The sequence below is a fragment of the Patagioenas fasciata genome, chromosome 2 (genome assembly GCF_037038585.1).
Source record: "Patagioenas fasciata isolate bPatFas1 chromosome 2, bPatFas1.hap1, whole genome shotgun sequence".
Classification (NCBI taxonomy): domain Eukaryota; kingdom Metazoa; phylum Chordata; class Aves; order Columbiformes; family Columbidae; genus Patagioenas; species Patagioenas fasciata.
In genome coordinates, this window is record NC_092521.1 from 54,542,199 (window position 1) to 54,565,357 (window position 23,159).

The window sequence follows — 23,159 nt, forward strand, 5'->3', positions numbered from 1 at the left end:
AGTGTCCTAACCTAGGCAGGAGAAAACTGTAAGAACAGGTGATGTCCAAGTGTCTGCAGAGAAGAGAAAAAGTAGCCAGGACGAAAAGGTGGGACGTGAGAGAACCACAACTCATATCCAGGACAGGAGGACAATTTTGGTGGAGGGAGACTAAGATTACGAAAGAGTCCAAGTAAGCATCCAGGAGTAGTAAGTTTGGAAGATCACAAGGCTTATTAAGATGTGGACAGGAGAACAAGGGCAAGAAATGACACAGTGTTCCAAAAACATTCAGTGAGTTCATACAGATTTTTGGAGATGCAGTTACTCTCTGCTTCCCTTATTTTCAGGTTGATAGGCTTGAGAGTGGGGCATTATGTGAATAAGTTATGGATATACAAAACTGAAATACGTGAAAATTGTGTCGGAAACTTTAAAGCACTGTGGAATCTTGTGCCTTTAGCCTTCTCAAAGTGGGTACCTAAGTTACTTAAAATGATTAGTCTGTTTGTGCCTTATATCCAGGATTATAAGCAGAATAAAACCCTCTCATCTCACAAGTAGATTTTAGAAGATTAATTATTTTATTTGTGAAGCATTTCAGAAGTGGTGAGCAGCAATGAAAAGCGATGAAGATTTGTTAATGTTTTTTCAGCAGACTGAAAAGTTGTGGATACAAGTATTAATGTAATCCTTACTTGGGTATATAGGGTAATATGGATAAAGGAGAGAGAGGTTCATACCCTTTTCGAGTAGATGCAGCTACTACTGGGTGAGTGAGAAGGACTGGAAAATACGCTTGAAAGAAAGACTCACATGTGTGGAGCTATTTAATTTGCCTGGAGGCTGATATTATCTGTATGTGGAGCACAATATACTCTGAGTAACTTATTCAGTAACTTATTATATGTTACACGTATAAGTATCCAGTGGCTGGAAGATAGAGCTAAACAAATTGAGATGTCAAACAGGTCTCCATGTTCAACAGGACGCATAATTAGCCATTGGAAAAACCTGCTAAAGATCTTCTCCCCCACCAAACGTATTTTCTTTTTCAAGCAGGAGTTACTTTAGAGAAGTGCACTGCCCTGCATTATTTCTGTGGTCAGAAAAGATCATTACAATTACCACTTTTTGCTTCTATAGACTTCAAATCTGTTAATTGTCTATCATCATTAAGAACTGGACAATAAGGGTACAACAGACTGCTAAACAATCAATTAACTGAAGAGCCTTCCATCCAATATAATGATAAAAATGCAACTAGATTATAGCACTGAAAAAAAGGAGCAACAGTAAAAAACAATAACTGAGGCATCCTTTGTTTTAATCACAAGTGGAATTCCTTCATGAAGACACAGCTCGCGAAAGTGCTATTGAGTGTGGCTTCAAACTAAGATGAGCTGTCGTGGCAGTAATACTTCTTCATTATTGTAAATTATGTCTGTGGTGGACAATAGACACAGGACAGTTACAGCACTAGTTCAAATTTGAGGAATGGAAAATTCTGAGGATGCTTCCTAATTCCACTGACATACTGAGGAAGCTGGGCCCAGTTTCAAAAACTATGGTCATTTCAGCATGCACATTTGCAGATGCTCTTCTTCAGCTAACTTGTCATTTCCAAGTCATAGATTCTCAAGGCTTTCTGCAAACTTAATTCTGCTAGTATCTGTTTCCTGTCTTGAAATTGGCAGTGAGCTGGGATTTCTTTGTTATTTTGTTGGCTTTTTTGTGGTTGGTTGTTTGTTTGGGTTTTTTTCTGAAGTTATTTAACTGTTGTTTCATATTTGTGTTGTGACAGAAGGCATCTTAGACCCATAATGTGGTATTTATATTTGAAGAAGTTTTTTAAATTACCTATTCAAATAAAGATACAGCTCTTGAAGAAAACCAGGAGTAACTTTTTTTCCCTCTTTTCTTATTCTAGCACCCTCTATGCCACCATACGAACTTGAAACACCTTTGAATCAAACTGACAGCACTGTGACAGTCTTGCTGAAACCTGCACAGAGCAGAGGCGCTCCTGTCAGGTACTGGGGGAAAACTTCTTTACAAAATTAAAACCAAATTGATTAATTTCTTGAACATGTTTTCTGGGGATTTTCTACACAGCAATCAGTGTCTAAATTCGTGTCTGTATTAGCTCTAATTAAATTAAATAACTGAAGAAAATGAAAGTGCTTTGATGTTGAGTGTTCGTGTATTGTTTAAAGGATTTGATCCAGATGCGAGTGCCTTGTTCTTTGAAGATAAGGAACAAAGCCATAGTTCTGTTGTGTGGGTGGCTTCTTTAAGGTAATTGCTTACTGCAGTGTTATAAGTTCAAGGGCATATCACATTTCTTATGCTGAGCTACTGTCTTTAATATTCACTCTTCTTGTTTACTTCACAGATTTACGATAATCAACTCTTAGTAAGTTAGCCAATTTAAACAATAAGTACTGTAACATTCATAAAGTATTTATATTTAATTGACCATGATAGCAAAAATGGGAAAAAAAAATTGACCTGGAAAACCAGTAGCTTGAATTCTTTAGTGTTATATAGTATCTGTTAATGAATTTCCAGTTTTTAGAGGATGTTTTCACCACCAGAAACACAGTACTGTGTAAGTCCTTTATTGATTAGAATAAGAGATGCCTGCTTTCCAGTGAAGAAAAACAAGGAATGGTTAGATTATTTTGAATGAGAACCGGTAATGAGCTGAATATTCTGAATAAATGAAAATAAAGATGAGAGAAGTGCAGATTTTTCAGAGGTTTAGGATGTTTTTCCTCTTGGCTAATCATGTGTCATCAAAAATGCTGAATTCTTTTTGTTTACACCTGTAATGAATGACTATCAATTCTTTTCATCGTGATGCTAAGATTTTTGGTAATTTCTAATTTTCTGGGGAATACAGGTCTGGTATACTCATATGTGTGAATGAAAATAAATGTTCTTTGGGTTTCTTCAGAATAGTCAGTGTTTCATACTATTAGGTTTACCGTGCAACATATTCATTGTTGCATTATATATTATATGTATGTAGGTTTGTATTTCAGAAATGTCATCCTGTTGGTCACTCAGATAACTTTTTTTAAAAAGAAAGTGTAATGCTTTGGAGTAGTCTGAACCAGCTGAGAAAAAGAAACAGAAAGCAAATAAAATGGATTTAATGAAACTGTTTGATTTAGCAGATTAGATTACAAACAGAATGATTTGATGTTTTTCTGTCTTTATCTCACAAAGCTATAGTATAGTCCTTCTGAACTCAAGCATCTGGATTAAAATAATACTAGTTGGAGTCATTGTTTAAACACAAACATATTAGACCATTAACAAAAAACCAATTTCATTCTTTTTTATCAGCATCGTGAACTAAATATGATTGACTCCTGTAGCAGTAGTGACACATCAGGAACTTCACTTACAATAGAAAGGAGCTAGTTAGGAGATTAAAGTGTGCCAAATAATGGGATGAGTGGAGAGATTTAAAGTAACATGAAGCTATGGAACTGACAGATGAACACGCAGCAGCTAATTTACCAAGGTCCTTTGCAACAGGTCTTAAAATAAAATGCATGCTGACTGCAAACTCACAATGTAACTACTGAGTAAAGCAGAGTAAAAATTAAAGTAAGGATTTCTTAATGCTTTTAACATTTTTTTGTGTATTACACTCTCAAGCACACTGCCATTGCATCACTTGCAGATCGCATTCTGCATGTGGATTCTGTCCTCTTAATCTGTAGTCACTGGGTATTGAAAGTTTAGTCATACTTCATTTATGCACACCACTAAGCAAGAAGCCTTGTCTATTGATTCTGCTACAGCTACCAGCTTGGTTAATGCAGATTTTTGAAACTGCACTGAACTTGTGGTGTAAATGATTGTTGTTGTTTTATTGATCAATGTATCAGTCATGTCACATAACATTTTTTAATTCCTGAGATGGATAAGGAGAGCACAAATTCTACCATTCAAGTCAGCAAAGCTAATACCTGAGGTTGTTCAGACTTCCAGCTTTTCTCTGTGATTAAATTATTTTTCTCTACTTATATATGAAAAATCCTGATATCTTATACCTTATTTAGAATCTGTACACAACCACCACAACAGGAAAGGAGAGTAAGGGCAATGCTGATTATTTAAATGTTGATTGAAAAGGCAGACTTTATAGAAATGTTCAGGAATCTCTGTTTACATTGATAAAGTACACATTAATCATGAAGGCCAAATGGCATTCCAGGTTGTTTTAGAATTCGTAAGACTGGACATGATTAAAATGTATTTTGTCAGGGTTTTAATACGACAAATACTGCTTGTTTTGTCTTCAATTTCAGGTCCAGCATGTTTTATGCCTGTTGTTGTGTTTATTTCGAGGAGATTATTTCAGAATTGTATATGTTTAAAGCAGTAATGTATTCAGTAATGATGAATGTATGCACTTCTTTAACAGCTGGCTAAGCCATTTTGATTTTTAGAATGACTGTAATTTGCAAGGCTTTTTTTTTAATTTAAAATGATGGCACTGTGGAAATTGTGTAATACATGTCTTATTGTGGATATTCTCTTTTTTCAAATATATGCCTATGTAAGAGTCACCAACATTTTAAAGGATTTGCATAAAGTATACAAATGCGAATATTTTTTCTATGAGGGCTCTTCAACATCTATTGAGTGACTCACTCTTCCAAGGCAATAGCGCTTGTACCTGTTATTTCTTCAGGGCAGGTTAGCTTAAAATTTAGAAGACCCTGGGGCCAAATTGTCTACAGGTGCATAGATTGGTCATTTCCATTTACTTCAACTAAGCAATGGTAATTTCTTGCAGAGATCTGGCTCACATACACAGAAAAGACAAACTTAATGCTCGGTGACTGCATGTACGTAGTGTTGATTATGTATTCATCTGTGTTAGAAAGAGTTTTAGATTGTTTGCTGCATTCCATTATAAAAGGTTCTTGTGACCTTCTCTGGCAAAGTTTTCCGGCAAGCTTTTAGCTTCAGCAGGGAGAAGCAAGTTTTCTTTGTCACATAGTTTTTCATTCAGTCTTGCCATGATAAAGCTTGAGTGTTTCCACTTCTTTTATCTCGCTTACATAATCAGCAAAATACTGTCACCCTACCACCCTCCTCCTGCTATTCTGTGCCACATTCTCAAAAAGCCTGGAGAATAAACATCACAAAAATTTTGTCTCAGATAACACCGGAACCACCTGGCAATAGCCAGTGCTCTGGGAGTCACAGACTGGGTGAAGGAGCAAGAAACAAGGCAAGACCGTCTAGGCTCTACTCTCCTTCCCAGTCTCTTTCTCCTACCACATTACAGAGCTCGGCTCACCTGGATTTGCCCCACTAAACCCTTCTAGTCACTTAATGGCCTGTTCAGCCACCCTTTCTGTTCTTATGGATACCACAGACAGTTGGTACTTTCCTCTTCCAACCTGAAGCAGAGAACTGGAGGGCCAAGCCTGTCAGCCAGCACTGCCCAGTGAATGCAATACTTGGCATTTTTGGATGCCAGACTAATTCCTGTGCTGAGTGTGGGGGATTAGTCCTGCAGCACCTGGAGCTGCAAAGCTCAGGCAGGATGAGAGGGAGAGAGGGAACTAGAGCAGTTGCCAAGTAGTACAATCTAAAAGTACCTTCAAGAAAACATGCAGAAGGAAGCAAATAAACTTTGAATTATGCAAGCTGAAAGCTGAGAGTGTACAAGAGTGAAGGTAGTCTGTGTACTCTAAATGCATCCCTTTTATCATCAGTGTGCCCGTCTTCTTCAACATGCATAAACAAGAACAACTCCACTGGGAAAATAAAGCAAACATCTCTTTACTTGAAGTGCTTAATTTTTGAAACGTACTTTTAATCTCTCTTCCCTGAAGAAGTGGTATGTATTATATTTCAGCCTGAAAGGCCATATTAAGTTATTAAGTATTTTGAAGTGCAGCTGAAAACTACCCTAGAAATTTCAAACTACACGTTATCTCAAGTGATAAGCACTCCTTTCTCCTACTTCATCAGATAAACACTTCATGATGTGTTCAGATTGTCTAAATTCCACAGAGATTTATATTTCTTATGGCCTAATCCAGACCTTTAAAGGCACCCTGTAAGTACTGGGTTCATTGTCACAGGTGGAATTAAGGCCATCTGCACATGGTCCCTGGGATAGGAACAGCGTGATTCAAAGGAAGATGCATGGTGTAAAGAAACCCTTGCCAACCCAAGGCCAGGGAGTTCTTCATTCTGTATGTGGCTCAGTCGTTTCAACAACACTCATTGTATAATGATTCCTAAATGAATGACACCTTATTCCTACCCACTGACTAGGAGTAGGAAGGAGTAAATTAAACTGAGGTGGTCACCTTCGAACTGCAAACACTCATGTAATGCAGCAGTTCCCCACTGGAACCACTGAGCACTGCACGTAAAGTAGAGCTCACGGTTGCCTTCACATCCTTGCCACACACATTACAAAGTAGGCTGTGTCTTTGGGCCTTCCTTCAGTGTGACTGGTGCCGTGAGGATCAGCCTTCTATGTGTCTGGCCATCCCCTCTGCTTTGTCATTATGTCTACTCACTTTCTCATAGGGCGGCAGCAGGAACTTGCATTCCTGTGCCACATCACTTAGGGTGTGCAACACTGTTCAGACACTTCCACACAAAGAAATGAGAATGTCTGAGGCCTGGTAGACCTTTTGCAGGACTCTCCAGTATGACAGACAGCCTTCCAGAGAAGCCACTGCCTTTATTCTTGACACAATCTTCACACAAACACTCACGTGGTGGGCAGATTAGCAGATTAGATTATTTCACTGGCAATCAAGAAATCCAAAAAAAGCTAGCACTCTAGCCAGGCTGTTTGGAAATCTGTGGCAGACATCAGTGGAATTCAGAAAGCAGTAGGGCTTCAAGCACTCTGAATGCAAATGTTTCAGGATATTTCCATAACCTTGAAGAGACCACGGGGCACTTGTGTTGCTGTTGTGAGTACATGGCAGCCACAGGGCTGGACCTCAAAGTTCCAATCCACTTCTCAGAGAAGAAGAGGTACTGGCATCTCAGTCTGGGTTTCTGTGTTGCATTGTTGCATGGTAAGAGTGCAGCATTGATTGCCACGCATGAATTATGGAGGCAAACATCATGAGTATGATTATAAATTCAGGATAAGTGAACAAATGATTTTCAGAATGGGAGGACTATGATTTGCAAAATTTGAGAGACTTGTTAGCATTCGGTGTGGCCAAAAACATGGCAACAGCACATGCAAATAAAAACATTGCAGTATCTGTATTTTTAGCTCTGTCCTCTCACAATTCCTACCTAGCATGTTATGTAATGCTAGTATGTTATTGTAATTTCCTTTTATTCCCAGTGACATTACATTGTAATGTAGTAATGAGAAAAAGAAAATCTCATGTAGACACAGCTGAGGGGAGAAATATCAAAACTGTGCATTAACCAGGAGAGATTTGGAAAGCTTCCCAATGAAATGAAAAGTGAATTTTGGCCTTTCAAGAGCTCACTGATAAAGCAGTCTAGATATGTGGTGGATTTGTGATAAAGAAATGGTTATATTGAAATAATGTTACTATACATGTTCAAGTAGCATTTCTAACTCACTAGTATTCTGAAATCTTGTGTTCAAAATGTAGTCCTCTGAAATACTGTGAGACCACAAGGTCTAAACAGCATGAAGAGAACTTATTGTCCATTCTTTAATTTGCTTGCCATAAGCACCCTTTCCGTTGTTTAAGGGTCTGTAAACATAAAGACTTGAATTGTATGCCGTAGGTTCAGCTCTTGCCTGCAAACTGTATTTTCAAATCATAGTTTTACAACCTGTGAGGCAGCCAGTAAACTTGTTTGAGGATGTCTGTGATACAAAAGGGATGGGCTTTTATTAATGCTCATAATTGTCACTTCTTTATAGCAACAAGTATAATTATTTACAGCAGAAGGGTCAATTTTAGTTTCATTGAGGGAACAGTACAATAATTGCTTATGCTGTAAAATGCTGTAATTCTTTTTTGTTATGCAGTAGAACTTGTCCTTGGATTTTACTGTGACTTGGGTTAGAATTTATAGTACGTGTTGTCTGGGCATGCGTGGTGCAGCTTTACATGTCCTGCTAGCTTGTTCAGAAATCTTTACTGTGACTTTCTCAAAGTTCCTGGGTAAAAGGAACATTGATTCTTGATTTCTTGAAGCAGTAATTTGTGTCACTGAGAACCCAGCATGAAATGCTATCTGTCATTTAGCAATGTGATTAATAAAAATTAATCTATGATGAATAAAGCAAGCTAGAGCAAGTGCAGAGCAAAAGAGACAGTAGAGTATTCCATGTCTCTGAAGAGATTAGTTTTCAGTTTCATAACTCACCAATGCTTTCTCAATGGTTTTGGTTATAATTAACAACTGAAAAATTTCCTTAGCTCTTATAAACCTCTGCTTTTCTTTTTTTACTTTCCTTCTACGTGCTGGCCTTAAGTAGGATGCAGTGGAGACCATATCTCTGTGTAATTCCTAATGATTGATAGTCTTCTGGTTTTTTGCATCTCATTCTGACATCCCGATGTTCCAGTTCAGCTGGGCTGGTTCTCTGCTAACATCCTTTGGACAATTAGGTTTTTCCAGTCTCCTTGGTGAAGGCTGAAGTCCAGGAGCCGTTCAGCTGGTGAATCATAAACTCTTGGAACTCAGACCCCGTTTTGCTGGCTCTGGACTGCCAGCTTCACTCAGAACTGATAAAACGTATGTTTCTTAAATCTGCTTACTCAAATGAACAGCTTGGTCTCTGAGTATGTAAGGAACAGAACAGTGTTGTTCTTCCATGATCCCTTTCCAAGGAATGGTTACTTGGCACTCAACTTAGTCTATTTAAGTTCAGAGTCTAGGTGTGCATATTTGCTAGTGAATTTTGTATGCGCTCTACTGTTCTCTGTTACGGAGGCCAAGTGGCTGAAAACTGTCCCTGTTCATACTGCTGAGCGCCCAGGCCGCAGTGGCCACCTGCCAGCTGGGAATGGGCTGATTCAGGTCTAGAAATTTTGGGGAGAGTGGTATCTGCCTGATGCCAAAGCCCTTCTGTGGATCTTCCAAACTGTTTAACAGGGAGGGCAGTGTTGCATTTCTCTGTTCAGTCTCCTGTTACACATTTAGCTTAGATGTGTTTTACACTGCTCAGTGTTAGCAAGCCTGTTCTTAAGTATCACTATGTTCTCAGTAAGCCTGTAGAAACCTCTAACTAGGAGCACAAAGTTCCTGAAGCTCCTCCTGGGCTAGCAAGATACCCAGAGGCCTTGTTCCTTTCTCACAGGACTTTTAATGTGTTATATTTTAGATGGTCATTGAATAAAACAGAAGTAAAGGACAGAGTAAGGAGAGTCTCTAGATAGGTTCCTTCATGGATGCACTTCTGGTTCTCTGATTCTTCCTGTATGTCTGTCTGCATGCTGGGCCATCCTCAGCAGAGACCACTGCAACACTGTTCAGTTGGCTAGGGGGCTGGGAGCAATGTGGTGGAAACCTCTCAGGTTGAAAACAATATTGAACCCTAGCCTCCCATTTCTAAGAACATGAAGTTGTTAGGTTATTGTGGAAAAACCTGGCCTGACTGTCACATCTCCAATGAGACAGCTCAGATGTTTGTATCCCAGGCAGATGTAGAATTATACAGTGAAGCCCCAAATAAATTATTACTACCTTTCAGGTCTTTACATGTAATTATCTACTCCTGGCTGGGTTTAGATAGTTCCTCAATGATGGGCACATTGGTAACCCTGTAGAGACAATATAAGAGGTACAATCACACCTTCATCTCAGGGTTGCCCTCTGGAGTTGTAAAGAGATGTGTTTCTCGCTCCCACTGGCTGTGTAGGGGGCTGGGGTGTATTTCTGAGAACTTGTCTGGAGAGAGAGAGGTGTTTAATTTAGGGACCATAATGAAAGAGTTATGAACATTGCTGGAAATTACTTCACTGCATGATTTTTAAAAGTGGACTCAGTTTATACACACCTGAGTTCAAACACAGAACAACCAGAGCGCTCCTTGTAAACGTAAGAAAGAGATGCTGTTGCCCTGCATTTACTGAAGTATACCAGGGATTTGTTTTCATTTTACTGTGTGCTGTGGAAGAACTGGAGGAGGAGTATGCGAGTCAGCTACATTTCCCCAAGTGATTGTTGAGCAGGATTATGTGGAGATGTACTTTCTGTAGACATTTTAAAGCCATTTTCTGATGGTGTGTATCGCAGTGGCTGTGTGTTAATTTGGTAGCCACAGTGCTGAGTGACCCCTTCTGAATTCCTGTAAAACTGTGGTTAGGAATTGACAGGTACACGTCACCCATCGCTGTCTCTGGGAGCTTTCACTGCAGGTCTTACTGTGTATTATGCATGTGCATTTCCCATATCCTTAAAGTCAATGTGAAATTAGATCTTCCACTGTGGCTTATCATCTCACTACAGTTCTTTTGGTTTTGTGGAGGTTTGAATCGCATCAGTTTTTGCTCTTGAGTACTGGGTGACACAAGTGAAAAGTATGGGGTTGCTTTTAGTGGTTGTTCACCCATTTGACCAAATAAACACTCAAGTCAGTCTTGCAGGTCATATTGGAAGCCACAGCTGCTTGGGCCCTGTTAGTACTGGGAGCCTAGGCAATGGTGCACATCAATTTTTCTGTGCTTTAGCCATGTGATATACTTTATATTTTTTGTGGTTCTTGAGTTTCAGTTGCTTATCTTTCAAATGTATTTAAATTAACTATGTAATTTTAAGTGGCTCATGAGCTCTAAAGCAGTGACCATGATATACATACCTGTTCATTGTGTTGTATTGTGAAGTACTGAATTATCAACTGAGAGGTGACGCAGTAACATTCTGCATGTTTTGTTTATAGATATTGAATATAAATAGAACACATTATAATCCATTCGGCAGTAAAAGTAGATCCTGCCTGCAGCATGGGAGTGGAATGCTGCACAGAAAATATCGAATAGACTTCAGGATTAACCTCCTATAAATAGAATGAGATGCAAAGTTTGCATTTTATGAGCTAATAACAGGGATGCAAGTTGTATGATAGAGGCTCATTTTTCAAAATAACAGAGGATAAGAAATTGTGTGTTGATGACTTGTGGTATGACTGTGAATCATCAAAACATGGCATGACTGTGAAATAGGCAAATAGAAAGTATAGAGCAGGTGGGGTTTCCAGGACAGGTGACAAGCTCTAAATGGCATTATACAAGACACTGGAAGGGCCTCATGTGAACTCCTGTGCCTAGTTCTGATCTACTGAGAAATACTAGTTTACTAGCACCACAACAGAAACACAATTATGGCATAAATGATCAGGGGATTGGCAAACCTGTGTTAGACATGCAGGGACCAAGAGAACGAGACTTATTTCAGCTAGCCAATTAAGGCCAATAGAAGGCATGGCTGTTTTCTAAAAATACGTGAGAGGAAGAAACTTCAGAGAAGAAACAGAACAATTTCAGTGCAGAGAGCATGTAAACAAACACGTCAGATATAAAGTCTCTACCCAGTGATGAGATGAAGCTCTGAAACAGGTACAGATATAAATGTCAGGAAGATGGTGCTAGGTAAATTTATGGAAATTATGAGATGTGGCAGTATGTGAGAGTTAGTCACATGGCACTGTGGTGCTGAAGGTCCCTTTTCAGTTTTCTGTACATGACAGCCCCTAAAAAAGCACAAGCTTTTGTCAAGATGCTCGCACGAACCAGGGCTGTCTTCATCAGAGAGCCAAAAGTCAGCAGTTTTCTTTCATAGTTTAGGTTACAACACAGAAGTAGCCTGTACCATTTTAATTGCTTTTTCCATAGATTCTTTTGACCATGGTGCATTTTCATACTGCCATTGACCTTAGGATTTGTGGGTTTTGAGCAAATGTATACGAGCCCTTTATTCACTAGCAAACACTAAATGGCTGCATGACTAATACATAAATCTATGACAGGAGGACTGTCTTTTCCAGGACAAAGTAATTTGAAGGAATTCCTAAGTCCCAGTATAAATAATATTTGATTGACCCATTCTCTGTGTACTAAAGCATTTTGATCATGGATTGCAAGCAAACAAGTGAATGCTTTTATGTGATATTAAGTACTATTAAAGAAGATGGAAGAATACAGAGGAACGCTACATGGAAAGAGGAAGAAAACCTTTGCATGTGCTCCAAGTGAAACACTGTCATTTCCCATACTGGATGCTGAAAGAGTATTCATTTTACTGAACATTAAGATGAAAACTTTCTTTCTGTTAAGGTTGTTCATTTAAATGGGAAAGGAAATTACTGGCATTTACAACAAACATCATAACTCTAAAGCATTGCTAAGTAAAAGCTAATCTGCTCAACTGGGTTACATTAAATGGCATAAAGAAACATGAGAGTCACTTACTGGGCTCTATAACTGAAAGCAGCAACTCTTTAGTCAGGAGCAGTATAAATGCCTCAGCCTAAAACAGTCTCGGAGAGCGGTAGGATAGATGTCTAAGGCATTATAAAAATGTTGAGTTTAGAGAGAAATTACCATGGGGAAATCAGACAAGGTCAAATAAATTAACTGTGTTCTCACATCTAGAGTTTACGCTTTTTTCAAGATTGGTCTCGTAGGGTACTAGAAGCACAAGGCCAAAATCTCATCTGTATTTAACAGTTGTGCTAATCCTGAACTGTGCAGAATCTTTTATCTACGGCCAGATTTTCTGTGAGAAGAGCTACACGATGTCATGCTGCCAAGGTTTCTATGCCACCTAATCCTGCCAGAGTCATTCCCAGCACAGGGACGATGAAGAGTTATTCCTTCACTGGCAGAATAGAAGGTCAGCCTTGTATTTATCCACAGAAGTCCTGAGAAACTGGGGACAACACCAGAAAAACCGACTTTTTTTCTGTATCTACCTGCATGATTCTGCACTGCTGATTAGAGTGCCCTGCAGAGCCTTTTTGTGGAGAAGAAAGGATGAAAATGAACACAGACAGTAGTCTGCATTTCCAAATTGCTGGACCAGGACCCACTGCATTCAAGTTGCGGATAGAGGAGATAGCACTGAGAAATGAGAATTTTGTTGTGGTTATTTTTTACTGTGGTCCTGCTCTCCCACAGCAGAGTCGGCAGGAGAAAATCTGTCTGTGCTCTTCGGGTTGTTAACGTGATACCACCAGGCTTCTCAGTTGCAACTGAAGGGTTTGGTAGGAGGAGAAAATGAACAAATGAGGCAACATCTGAAACCACCACAGCAGATCTGTTTGAGCTAGTCTCTCTGTGCTCCATGTTGTATCCCCTGATTGAACAGATTAAAACACTTCATCTCCTCTGTGAGTGCTTTAATAAGCAGTAAACATTTTCAAGCTTTGAATCAAAAGACTTGTTGAAATTGGTTTGTGTATTCATTCAGCTGCCTTGGCAAATATTTTTCTTCCTCTGCTGCACACAAACCAGCAGGTTGCAGACCATGGTTGGAAAAGGGAGAAAGTAAGTGTTCTCCCTCTACTCATAACCCATCCATTTTCATACATCTATTTCCTTAATTCTCCATCCCAATTCAGCAGTGAGTTTCCAGTGCACAGGGTTGTAGAATATAGAAAGATCTGATTCTGTAATGTTAACATTGTGTCATTCAATCCTCTAGCTGATCTCCTGCTCTAAGTGCTGCTTCTTCATTTCTATGTAATATCCAGGCTACTTGATCAATTTGGATGTGCATATTACTGGGTGTTTCAAAAAGACAGACCCAATTTCAAAGCATACTGATTTCAAATTGAGTCCATGTTTTTGAAACACCCTGTTCTTTGGGTTCGTAAGTAAGAGCTGTACAACTTCCATAGTTACACACATGAACATTGTTACATTTACAGTGTCCACACCTCATGGACACTCTCTAGGACTTAGGCAGCGCATTGCAGGAGTTTATTGTTTACTGGAAAATATTGGAGTATTGCTTACTTGTAATCCATTTTTCTTAGTAGAAGGTAATTTTTTTTAATTTTTAAACTCCTGAAGGTATTACAGTGGATGTGCAGATCTTTATGTTGTGATTTTAAATCTATAAGCTCTGTGTTTGCTTTTCTTAGCTTTTGCGAACTGTGCATGCCTAGCAATTTGCAGAGAATGGAATGAAAACCACTTCTCTAGAATGCAACATCTTATACAATAAACATAAATTGAGAATTGAATATAAGAGGATGAGCAATTGTGCATCTTACCATTTATGTACAGACTTAGATTTGAGGAAATCTCCCTGTTCTTTAAGACCATCACATTATTTCTCAAAGGTGGTTTGTTTTTTTTTTTATTTTTCTTATACCTTATCCTAGTGTAGCTACTGTTCTTCTTCAGGGCTATTTGGGATGAAACCTGAAGTTTGCAGCTGGCCCTGGATTTTGTTGAAAGCAGAAATTACTTGGGCAGGCTCTTGCACAAAGACTGCCTCTTTTTCTGTTACTCCATGCCTTTTAATTCCAGTACAGTTCTTTATCATATTTATATTATATCCAGCAACCGTGAACCTTGTAGAATGATAACAACATAGCATAGTATTTCTTAAAAAAATACTTGAATCTCAAAATTAGTCACAATGACATAACACGTTCATCCCATGTAGATGTAAAGGACTAGTAATGTCTCTGTTAGGTAGGAGTCTGTCTTCCTCTCTTCTCAGGAATCCAAGTGAACTTGCTAGATCTATTCTCTACCTAATTTGTGAAGAACTAGGTAATAACATATTCTGCAAAAAGAAAAAGAAATTGTTTCTTACGTAGCAGGAAAGAACCAGGTGGAATCTTACGGTTCAGCTGGAGCTGAAAGTGTGCGGTAACAAATCTTTCCATTCTAGAGAGAAGCAGACCTACAGTTTCCAATCAGTAGTGAGTTTTCTTTGAATATCAGAGAGTCAGGCATACACTTTCAGAAATGCTACTTCTGATTCTGATAAGATGAGCTGTGTGATCTCACGGTTTGTTGCAGGGGGGTTTGCATGTGTTCAGACACCTGGAATTTCCTTTTGTTTCTTCCTCATTATCTGTACTTCAGTACCATTGTGCATCAATATTTTCTTTCTCTGCAACAGAATGAAAGGAAAGGATCAGTCAGCTCTGCCATGGCTTTCATTTTTCAATGTTTCCTTCAGATCCCCTCTGACTTCATTCCTTTTTAGACTAAATTATTTTAGACAATTTTGCTTTATTTAATTTCTTTTAATCTGTGACAAGACTTTACTCCTTTTTCCATGCTTTCCAGTTGTTTTATAAATTTGCCTTGGCAACGTGAAAACTGGTGAGTTAAATGGTGTGATATTGGTTTATAAAAGCACCTCGCTTGCTGTACCAAGATATTTTTATCATGTATTTATGAACTTATCATTTTTCTGTGTTCTTTTTAAAAAGAAATTAAGCAAAGAACATAAAGCTGATTAAGAAGCTTTGAAATGGTCTTTGGATTGTTCCAAGTATCATATATGTAAATTCATTGGAAGTATGTTTTCTGGCTTGGTACCAAAATATATTGCCATAATTTCAACAAAATTTGTTGAAATAGAAAACACTGTTAATAGAAAACACAGTTCTTCAGACAATGAAAATCTTACTTTATGATATAATAGCACATTTTAGCCCACAATAATAGATAAGATTTCTCAGTTCTGATTATTCACTACTATGCATAGTATTTCAAAGTCATATTATTTGATTTGGACTAAGTTTGGCTCACAGTTGTGCTTGTTTACAATCTGGTCACATTCTATTAAGTCTTTGGTAATTCATCTGATTCCATATGCAGGTAAATCAAACAGATGAACAGAAATGCATTTATTAACAAGTGTTAAAATAATTTATAATCCACTGATGGTATTTTTTGAAAAAAACTTGGCTTTCTAAGATGGTAGGACTGCATCTGTTACATTTCAGTGCTGAGAAACTGCCAATCTGACTGAAACAAAGACTTTTAGAATGAACTGCTAGTTCTTATCTATTTTTATACCATGTAAGGTGATCATTTTGCATACCATGTATGATATCTAACCTTTAATTATAATTACTGTGTCCTTGTGCTTGCTACAAATTTCCAATTACTAAATTGCAATGACATCAAAGAAAAAATGCTCAGATAAAGAAATCTTTAAATTAGTTAAGTCAAAAAAATCAGCAGCAAAAATCTTTCATCTTGACCTAATTTACTTGAAATTCTATGCCTGATGGGAAGATTAATAACAGGTGGCCTTTTAGGGAGCACTCAGCTTGAGTCTAATGTTCTAGTTGTTCTTTTATTACCCCAAACCTCTGTAACAAAAGGATTTTTTCACCCTGCCCTTTGTTCACACTATGGGACTGTAATTGAGTTCATATTTCTCACCCAACCTTTCAGCTGTAATTAATATTTTATTATATCAGATTTTATCACTAAATAGCCTAGCAGCAGGGTATTGAGCCACACACACGCTCCCACACACACGTACACACACAGAAGCGATAGTGACTTATTGATGCCAAGCAAGTTCCATGTAATGAGTTACGGTTGAGAGAATACAAAATACATTCATGGTACCCAGCTAATATTCCAAAGCAATTTAGGACTGATCTTATCTTGTTCAAGCCAGGACAAAGAGAAACTCAAGTTACAAGAATGAAATATTCAACACGGTGTTATTATATCAAACATGTGGCATCTAACAAAAATTGTCTGTGCAAGACCAGCCATTATCTGTTTTCATCATTATATTTCATGAGCAAGAACAGTTTAGGTCATACTCCTTTTGTACTAAGAGTTCACACTGTTCCCTGAGCTTTGCTAAACACAAACACCTCCACATGACAGATGTAAAAATCTGAGCATTTAAATTGCTACACTATGTCTTCTTTAAACTGAAATAAACCCAAATGCCTTCCTTTCAGTGCACTGCGTACTGTGGGGGGTTTGTTACTCTAAGCTATTCTGATGGAAATAAAGTGTTTTTAATACACATTTCGAAAGATGAAGACAGTCCTGTCCTATAAATAACTGTAAACAAGATTGGAGATAAATGTATCTTAAATGTAGATAACTTTGATGATCGGTAGTTTACATTATAAAAGCCTCCCACATAATTTGGGACTAACTGACATTCCTCTTCCCATCAAGATTTTACAGAAATCTCCCTCCGCCTCTGCCTCTCACTTTCTGTTTCCCTCTTCTCCTCTGTCTCTGTGTCCCTCTTTCTCCCCACCTCCCTCTCACCCTTTTCCTCCTTCCCTCCCTGCTTTGAATAGGTGGTTGGTGGAAAAAAAAAAGCCAACTCAAATTCAGACAGAGGTCACCAACAGGATAGTGTAGAAGGGACTCCATGCTTGAAATTGTTAGTTAATTCTTTGGTATCAGCAGAAATAGCCTGTGGAAGCGTATCTCTGCAACATTTCTTTTTGAAGTATTCTTCTTTGTACACAACAAAGTTGCCCAGGTAATGAGTAGGTCCATCTTCCCCAAGGGAGAGCTCTGTTGTAGGGATAAAGAGGAGCTAAGCCTCTTCAGAAGCCAAGAAGAAGAATTACAGTGTGGTTTTGGTTACTGAAAGCTGAAGTCTTACTGTGGTAGGAAGGATGACCCAGAAGATACTGCGCTGGGGATCAATGCAGATGAGAGCATGGTTTTATTTCTGGTTCAGGCAGGGGCAATCTGTGTGGTTTTCTGCAAATCAGAATATCATATGCTCTCCATTCCTATCTCTAAAATTAAAATAAGTTGAAATAGCATTTTCCTCTCTAAAGGAAAAGTGCAAAAGCTGTCTAAGCATGGTTGTGAACAACTTGCCAATGGTGAGGAATGTTGAAATAAGCAGCTGTATGTATAGCTAACTGTCTGGAGATATGTTTTTTTTTTTACTTACCTCTTCCATGATGCCCACCGTAAGATCTCAGAATAGTGGCTTTGTGGAATATTTTATGGAATTATTATCTTCACAATCCATCCCTGGTTTTCGTTCATTTTGAAGCCATATTGTGAGCAGACTGCAAGGGAAGTAGGAGTCATCCCGATTTTATACTGCTCTGTAGTGGCATCTGTCTCAAAGCCCTGGAGAATCTAAAGCCTTAGGTTAGTTCAGTTTAGACCAGCATCGCTTAAGTTAGTGATACTGCTTCTTGGGCTTTAAATTAAGAGTATAAAGCCTTGTGGAGTGAGATCAATAGTATCTGGTGTCTAGAGGGACTGAGCCCTTACACTCAGTAGGAATAAAAGTTGTTCACTGATAAAATTAAAAAAGGAAGTACTCCTTGGCTTGCGTCTGCTATGTAACATACCCAAGATAAGAACTGAAATTTCTGGAACATAATGAAGTTAAAGTTTACACCTTATTTTATTCCGATTTCCTAAGAAAACAAGGGTTATGTATCACACTGTTCACATGTCTGTATGTTCCTTCCTTCCTTCCCTCATTAATATGGAACCTCGTGGAAATTTTCAAGCACACATGAAATAGTTTAATTGTTGCATAAATAAGAAGTTTCTCACACATTCTGGAGCCTCTGAGCACAGAAGAAAGACCCAGATAAGCATCTGTGCTGAAGGATAGGCTATGTTAAGGCATGAACTAGTTAGTTAGTCCATCAGTAGAGAGCTAGAATTCACATACCAGCAAGCCCATGTGTAGCCCAGAAGCAGCCACAGCTTGTGTTGCCTCTTTTCCAGCCAGTATTTGGGAGATACTAAAAGGAGCTGAGCATATAGAGGGTGGGAGCTGGGTATCACAGATGGCGTGTGGAATATCGATGGGATTATGGCATGTTCTGTGCTATACGCTCTGAACTTCTAGGTGTAAAATTTGCAGCGTCTAAATCTCTTTATAAAGCTTTGAAGCATCTTCTCTTTCCACTGGCATTTAAAGAACCCAGTACTGCATCGGTGTAAATGGGATGCTGCTGTCCCATGTACATGAAAGAGATATCAGCAGAGAAGTTATATGTTGGCCAAAAATGGCATACCTATTAGAAAAACTATCAGCTTATGTATACGAGAGTGATTTATGGAAGAAGCCAAGTATCAGTTAGTAGAGCAGTTCAAAAAATACTCAGTAGATCATTGTGGGTGTAAAGAGGTCTTGCAGAAGTCATTCCTGGATAAACAATTTCCCCCTGTTCTTATAAACATATATGATATGATTTCATAACTATATTATGAAATATATTATTTTTATAAATTACATGCAATAGTACATAGTAATATAATATTGCTTGTAATTTCTAAAAAGTAGCTGACTGTAAGTTGTTACAAAATGCTTTGTTTAAATTACATATGTATTAGATAAACTGCATTTTTATTTTATCTTTCCTCCTCTTGCTTTTTCTTTTATTTTCTTCTTCTCTCCTTCTCTCCATTCCTATCCTGTCTAGTCTTTTGTATTCTTAAATGTTTCAGTTTTTTTCTGGTTTTGTTTGCTCAGTTTGTCTTTCTGTTTTCACATGCACAGTTACATACCTGCAAACTAAAACTATTGAAATGTGTCTTTACAGTCTCTTCAATTCTAAACATTCTGAACTTTTCCTATGGAAAAAAAAAATAGACTGCCAAACCTCTGGTGCCCTCCTTAGTTTGTCACTTGCAGTCTGTATTACGTAGATAGATATCATTACTAAAGTATGGAGCACATTAGGGGAAATCTATAATTACAGGTTTATTTTGCTTGTCCAGCAAATACACATTGATAGTCGAGAGAATTTATGAATATGGAGCCAAATGCTCTCTTGTCTTGTATTACTTACACCTTTGAAATCAATGTGAAACAGTACCATTATAAGTAGGTTAAATTTGATTTTCATTTTTGTACAGGACTACAGAACATGTACCAAATCTGTATATTTTCTTGATATTTGTGATCATGAAGAAAAAGCAGCCAAATACATGAATCCGTATAAAGTATGGAGAGCATAAGCCACAGACATGTTTTAAGTGGTTCAGAAAAAGTATGTTTCTGGTCGTAGGGGTTTTTGTGGCCTACAATATTGTAGAACATTTAGAAATAATAATTGAAAACTTGACCTTCAAAATGAAAAAGGGACGTATATGCTTATCTTTAGATTAAAATAAAAATAGAATTATGTGCTTATTTCTAATTATGGAGAATTACTAATACATTGTCCCTCATCAAATCACTCATATCAGTACAGAGAGGTAGTCAGTCACTTGGAGAAGTGGGATGGGAAAACTTTATTTCAGGATGAAGGGATTTCAGGTGTAGAAACATATGTAACAGTTGTGGAGACACAGTTGTGTCCTTGTCATCGTCTTTGTGGTAATTCTGACAATCTCTTACAGTTGCCTACCAGTATGGTAGTATCACTCCCAAGTCCTACTTGGGCACCAGTATTTAAATAATCATAAATAATTAACCATGGAGCTGTATATCCAGGGAGAAATCAATCAATCAAACAAACAAATCATCAATATTTATCTAGGATTTGGGGGGGTGGGAGTAGGGTTAAGAGAACACATTTGATTCCTGTGCCAGTCATCAAATCTCAGTTAACAGCGGGGCAATCTCATGTGCCACACTTACTATTGGCGTTATGTCTAATCCCCACTTATTTATGTGTTGATCAGATTATTTTTATCAATTTTAATATGCTGTTTCAGTAGTCAACTAGAACTTGCTTTGAATAAGGGTAGGTTAGGATATGTATTGAATTTATTGATTTTTGAAAAGGATGGACTGGACAAAGTTAAAACTGCAGTCCATCAGCACACTATATGTTGTAAGACAGAATACAGATTATCTACTACCATTTACATGTTGGCAATTTTTTATTATCCTTCTAAAACAAAAGCATTACAAACTGGGATCCTTAAAAGATTTTTTTCTCTCCCTCCTTCCCTATCTGATTTATTTACTAACAAAACGAAGTAATATTTTGAGTTATCATTGTTATAACTGAATCTAAAGGGAGAAACATTTCAAAAACATTTCGGGAATGGTACATGATTGTCTGTGATTACAAGGCTGAAGATCTGCTGGACATTCTCTGACCCTGACATGCTGTGCTTACATTCTCTAAATCAGTGAATCCATATATAGGGAAATAAGGCAAAAAGTTAAATATACTGTGTCATCAGGACTAGGTGGCACCCGTCTGGCCACTGGAAGGTGGAAGTAGTGTGTGTCATTGTCTCTTTTTCCATTCTTCCAGATTTTTTTCTAAGAATTGTTGGAACCCAGGCTTTGATGTCTCCCTTAAATCCTAGAGAGTCCAAACTCTCAAAAGAGGAATTTATCAGTTCTTCTGCGTTTGGAAAAAAACATTTAAATCCATGAACTTATGGTGGCCATTGTTTTACCACTTTCAGAGCCTATCTGACTCGTCTGCAATTAAGATATCATGTAGCGTTTTCCTTCTTGAAGGAATTGAATGCATTGTCGTATCTTCCTCTGGAGACTGTCCTTGGAGGAAAGAACAAGCACAATTTCTTTAAATTCCAGCGACATAACACTCCCTGTATGAGAAGTGTCGGGATTTCCTATCTAAATCCATAGGAATGCTAAGGAGAGGTTGGTTTGGATATATTTTTCCCAGAAAATCCCCTTTGTAAATACTGATTTCTGAGTCTTTGAGACTGTCCATACAAAAGAGTTGGGCAGTCGCAAAGCAGCTTAAGAGTTTTACATTAAAAACCAGATACTGTTCTCCAATGGACTTGGGCCTGTGAAGATAAAGCTTATTGCAACACCTTAGAGTTTACATTTGGCAGTATCTCTAGGGGCTGAACCTAAGCTGTCTTATCTCCCCCTTTACAGCTGTCTTTCTGTTTTTCTGCTTTGATTGATCTAAGAAAAAGGGCTCCTTGCATGACAATGGAAGTGCTGTATAATATTAGGCCCTCCTGTGTTCATTCCAGGTCTGATTCCAAAAGATTTGTGGGTTTTTCCAATTGGACTTTTCCCATGGGCGGGAAATTTCAGGTGCCAGTAATATAATAGTGTTTCCTGAGAACAAAGACAGTCGCTGCCATGGAGACTCTAACCAGACTTATCTCTTGACTTGCACAGCCAGTAAATAAAGCCGGGTGCGGAAGTAGAATCATTCTACTTAAGTTTCAACAAGCTACTAGCACAATATATTTTATTTTATTAGTCCCTTTCCTATACTTCAGAAGCACCAACTGTCCCACAGACTTAGAAACCTAAGATTGTGGAACTTTTGTTTGCATAAAACCTCCTGACTTCAAGTAAAGATGCAAACAAAAAGTTACAGGGATTTAAGACTCCCTTTACTCATGAAAAGAAAAGTCAATAAACCTTTAACATTGGTATGTCAAGCACTTAAATGTGAACAGTTACAAGAATTTTGATTGCTTCTCTGTTGCCAATATGATTTGCAACATTGCCTAGTTCACCTTCTTTTTTCCCTTTTGTAAATTAGATTTTCATGTGTTACTTTAACAATACTTGCATCGTTCTTGGCATTGGTACAGCAGCATTAATTCGGAGGTTTAGTTTAGACTGTTTGTTTTTCTTTGCTCTAAGTTCTGTATTTTCATATCTGAACTTTATGTTCATGCAAGGGTTTGGGGTTTTTTTTTAAGGTTCTTCATTTTTTCTTCTCATTTTGGAAACTACAGCAGGCAAGGCTATATTTTGCTTAAAGCCCAGAAAATCTCTGGCCTCACAGATAAAATGTACCTTGAACAGGCTTCTCCATCATCAGTAGGCATACTCATTTATCCTTTAGTTAACCAAAAACTCCCTGATCTTATTCCTACTCCATGAATTCCCAACTGTATGGAGTCATTGATCTAATCCTGTCCCACCTGTAACAATGCCAATTCACTCTCGGGGGAAAAAAAAAAAAAAAAAAATAAAAAATCCAAACACATACAGATAGCTTCATTTTTAATGTTTGGACAAGAAAAGTCACCCCTTCCAGAGGAACTACCCATGTCATGCTCTTTCAGACTGCTCTTGTCCTGAGACCATTCCTTCCCTAGGGGCAAATATTACTACACCCAGTTCTTTCAGCCTGTAAGTACTGATCTTGGATATAGCACTGGTCTCTGTTTGATATGCGGACAGAAGACGATTAAGAGCGTCTTCTTCCCCCTTTGACAAAATGTGCAAAATTCTACAGTGGTCAGAAGGACAGGATGACTGTTCAGCTGGTTCTCTGGCTTCACATCTGTGCTGAAAATGACTGCACATGGAGTATA

General features: G+C 38.0%; 1 protein-coding gene across 10 annotated transcripts in view; it reads left to right on the top strand.

Annotated features, from left to right (window-relative positions):
* The window catches only part of PTPRM (protein tyrosine phosphatase receptor type M), a 466,670-nt gene that overhangs the window by 257,408 nt on the left and 186,103 nt on the right, over positions 1-23,159 (top strand). For all 10 annotated transcript variants that reach the window (XM_065830251.2, XM_065830253.2, XM_065830257.2 and 7 more), the window contains exon 11: positions 1,910-2,012. In XM_065830251.2, the coding sequence (XP_065686323.1) occupies positions 1,910-2,012 (103 nt within the window). The remainder of the gene's footprint in view (positions 1-1,909; positions 2,013-23,159) is intronic.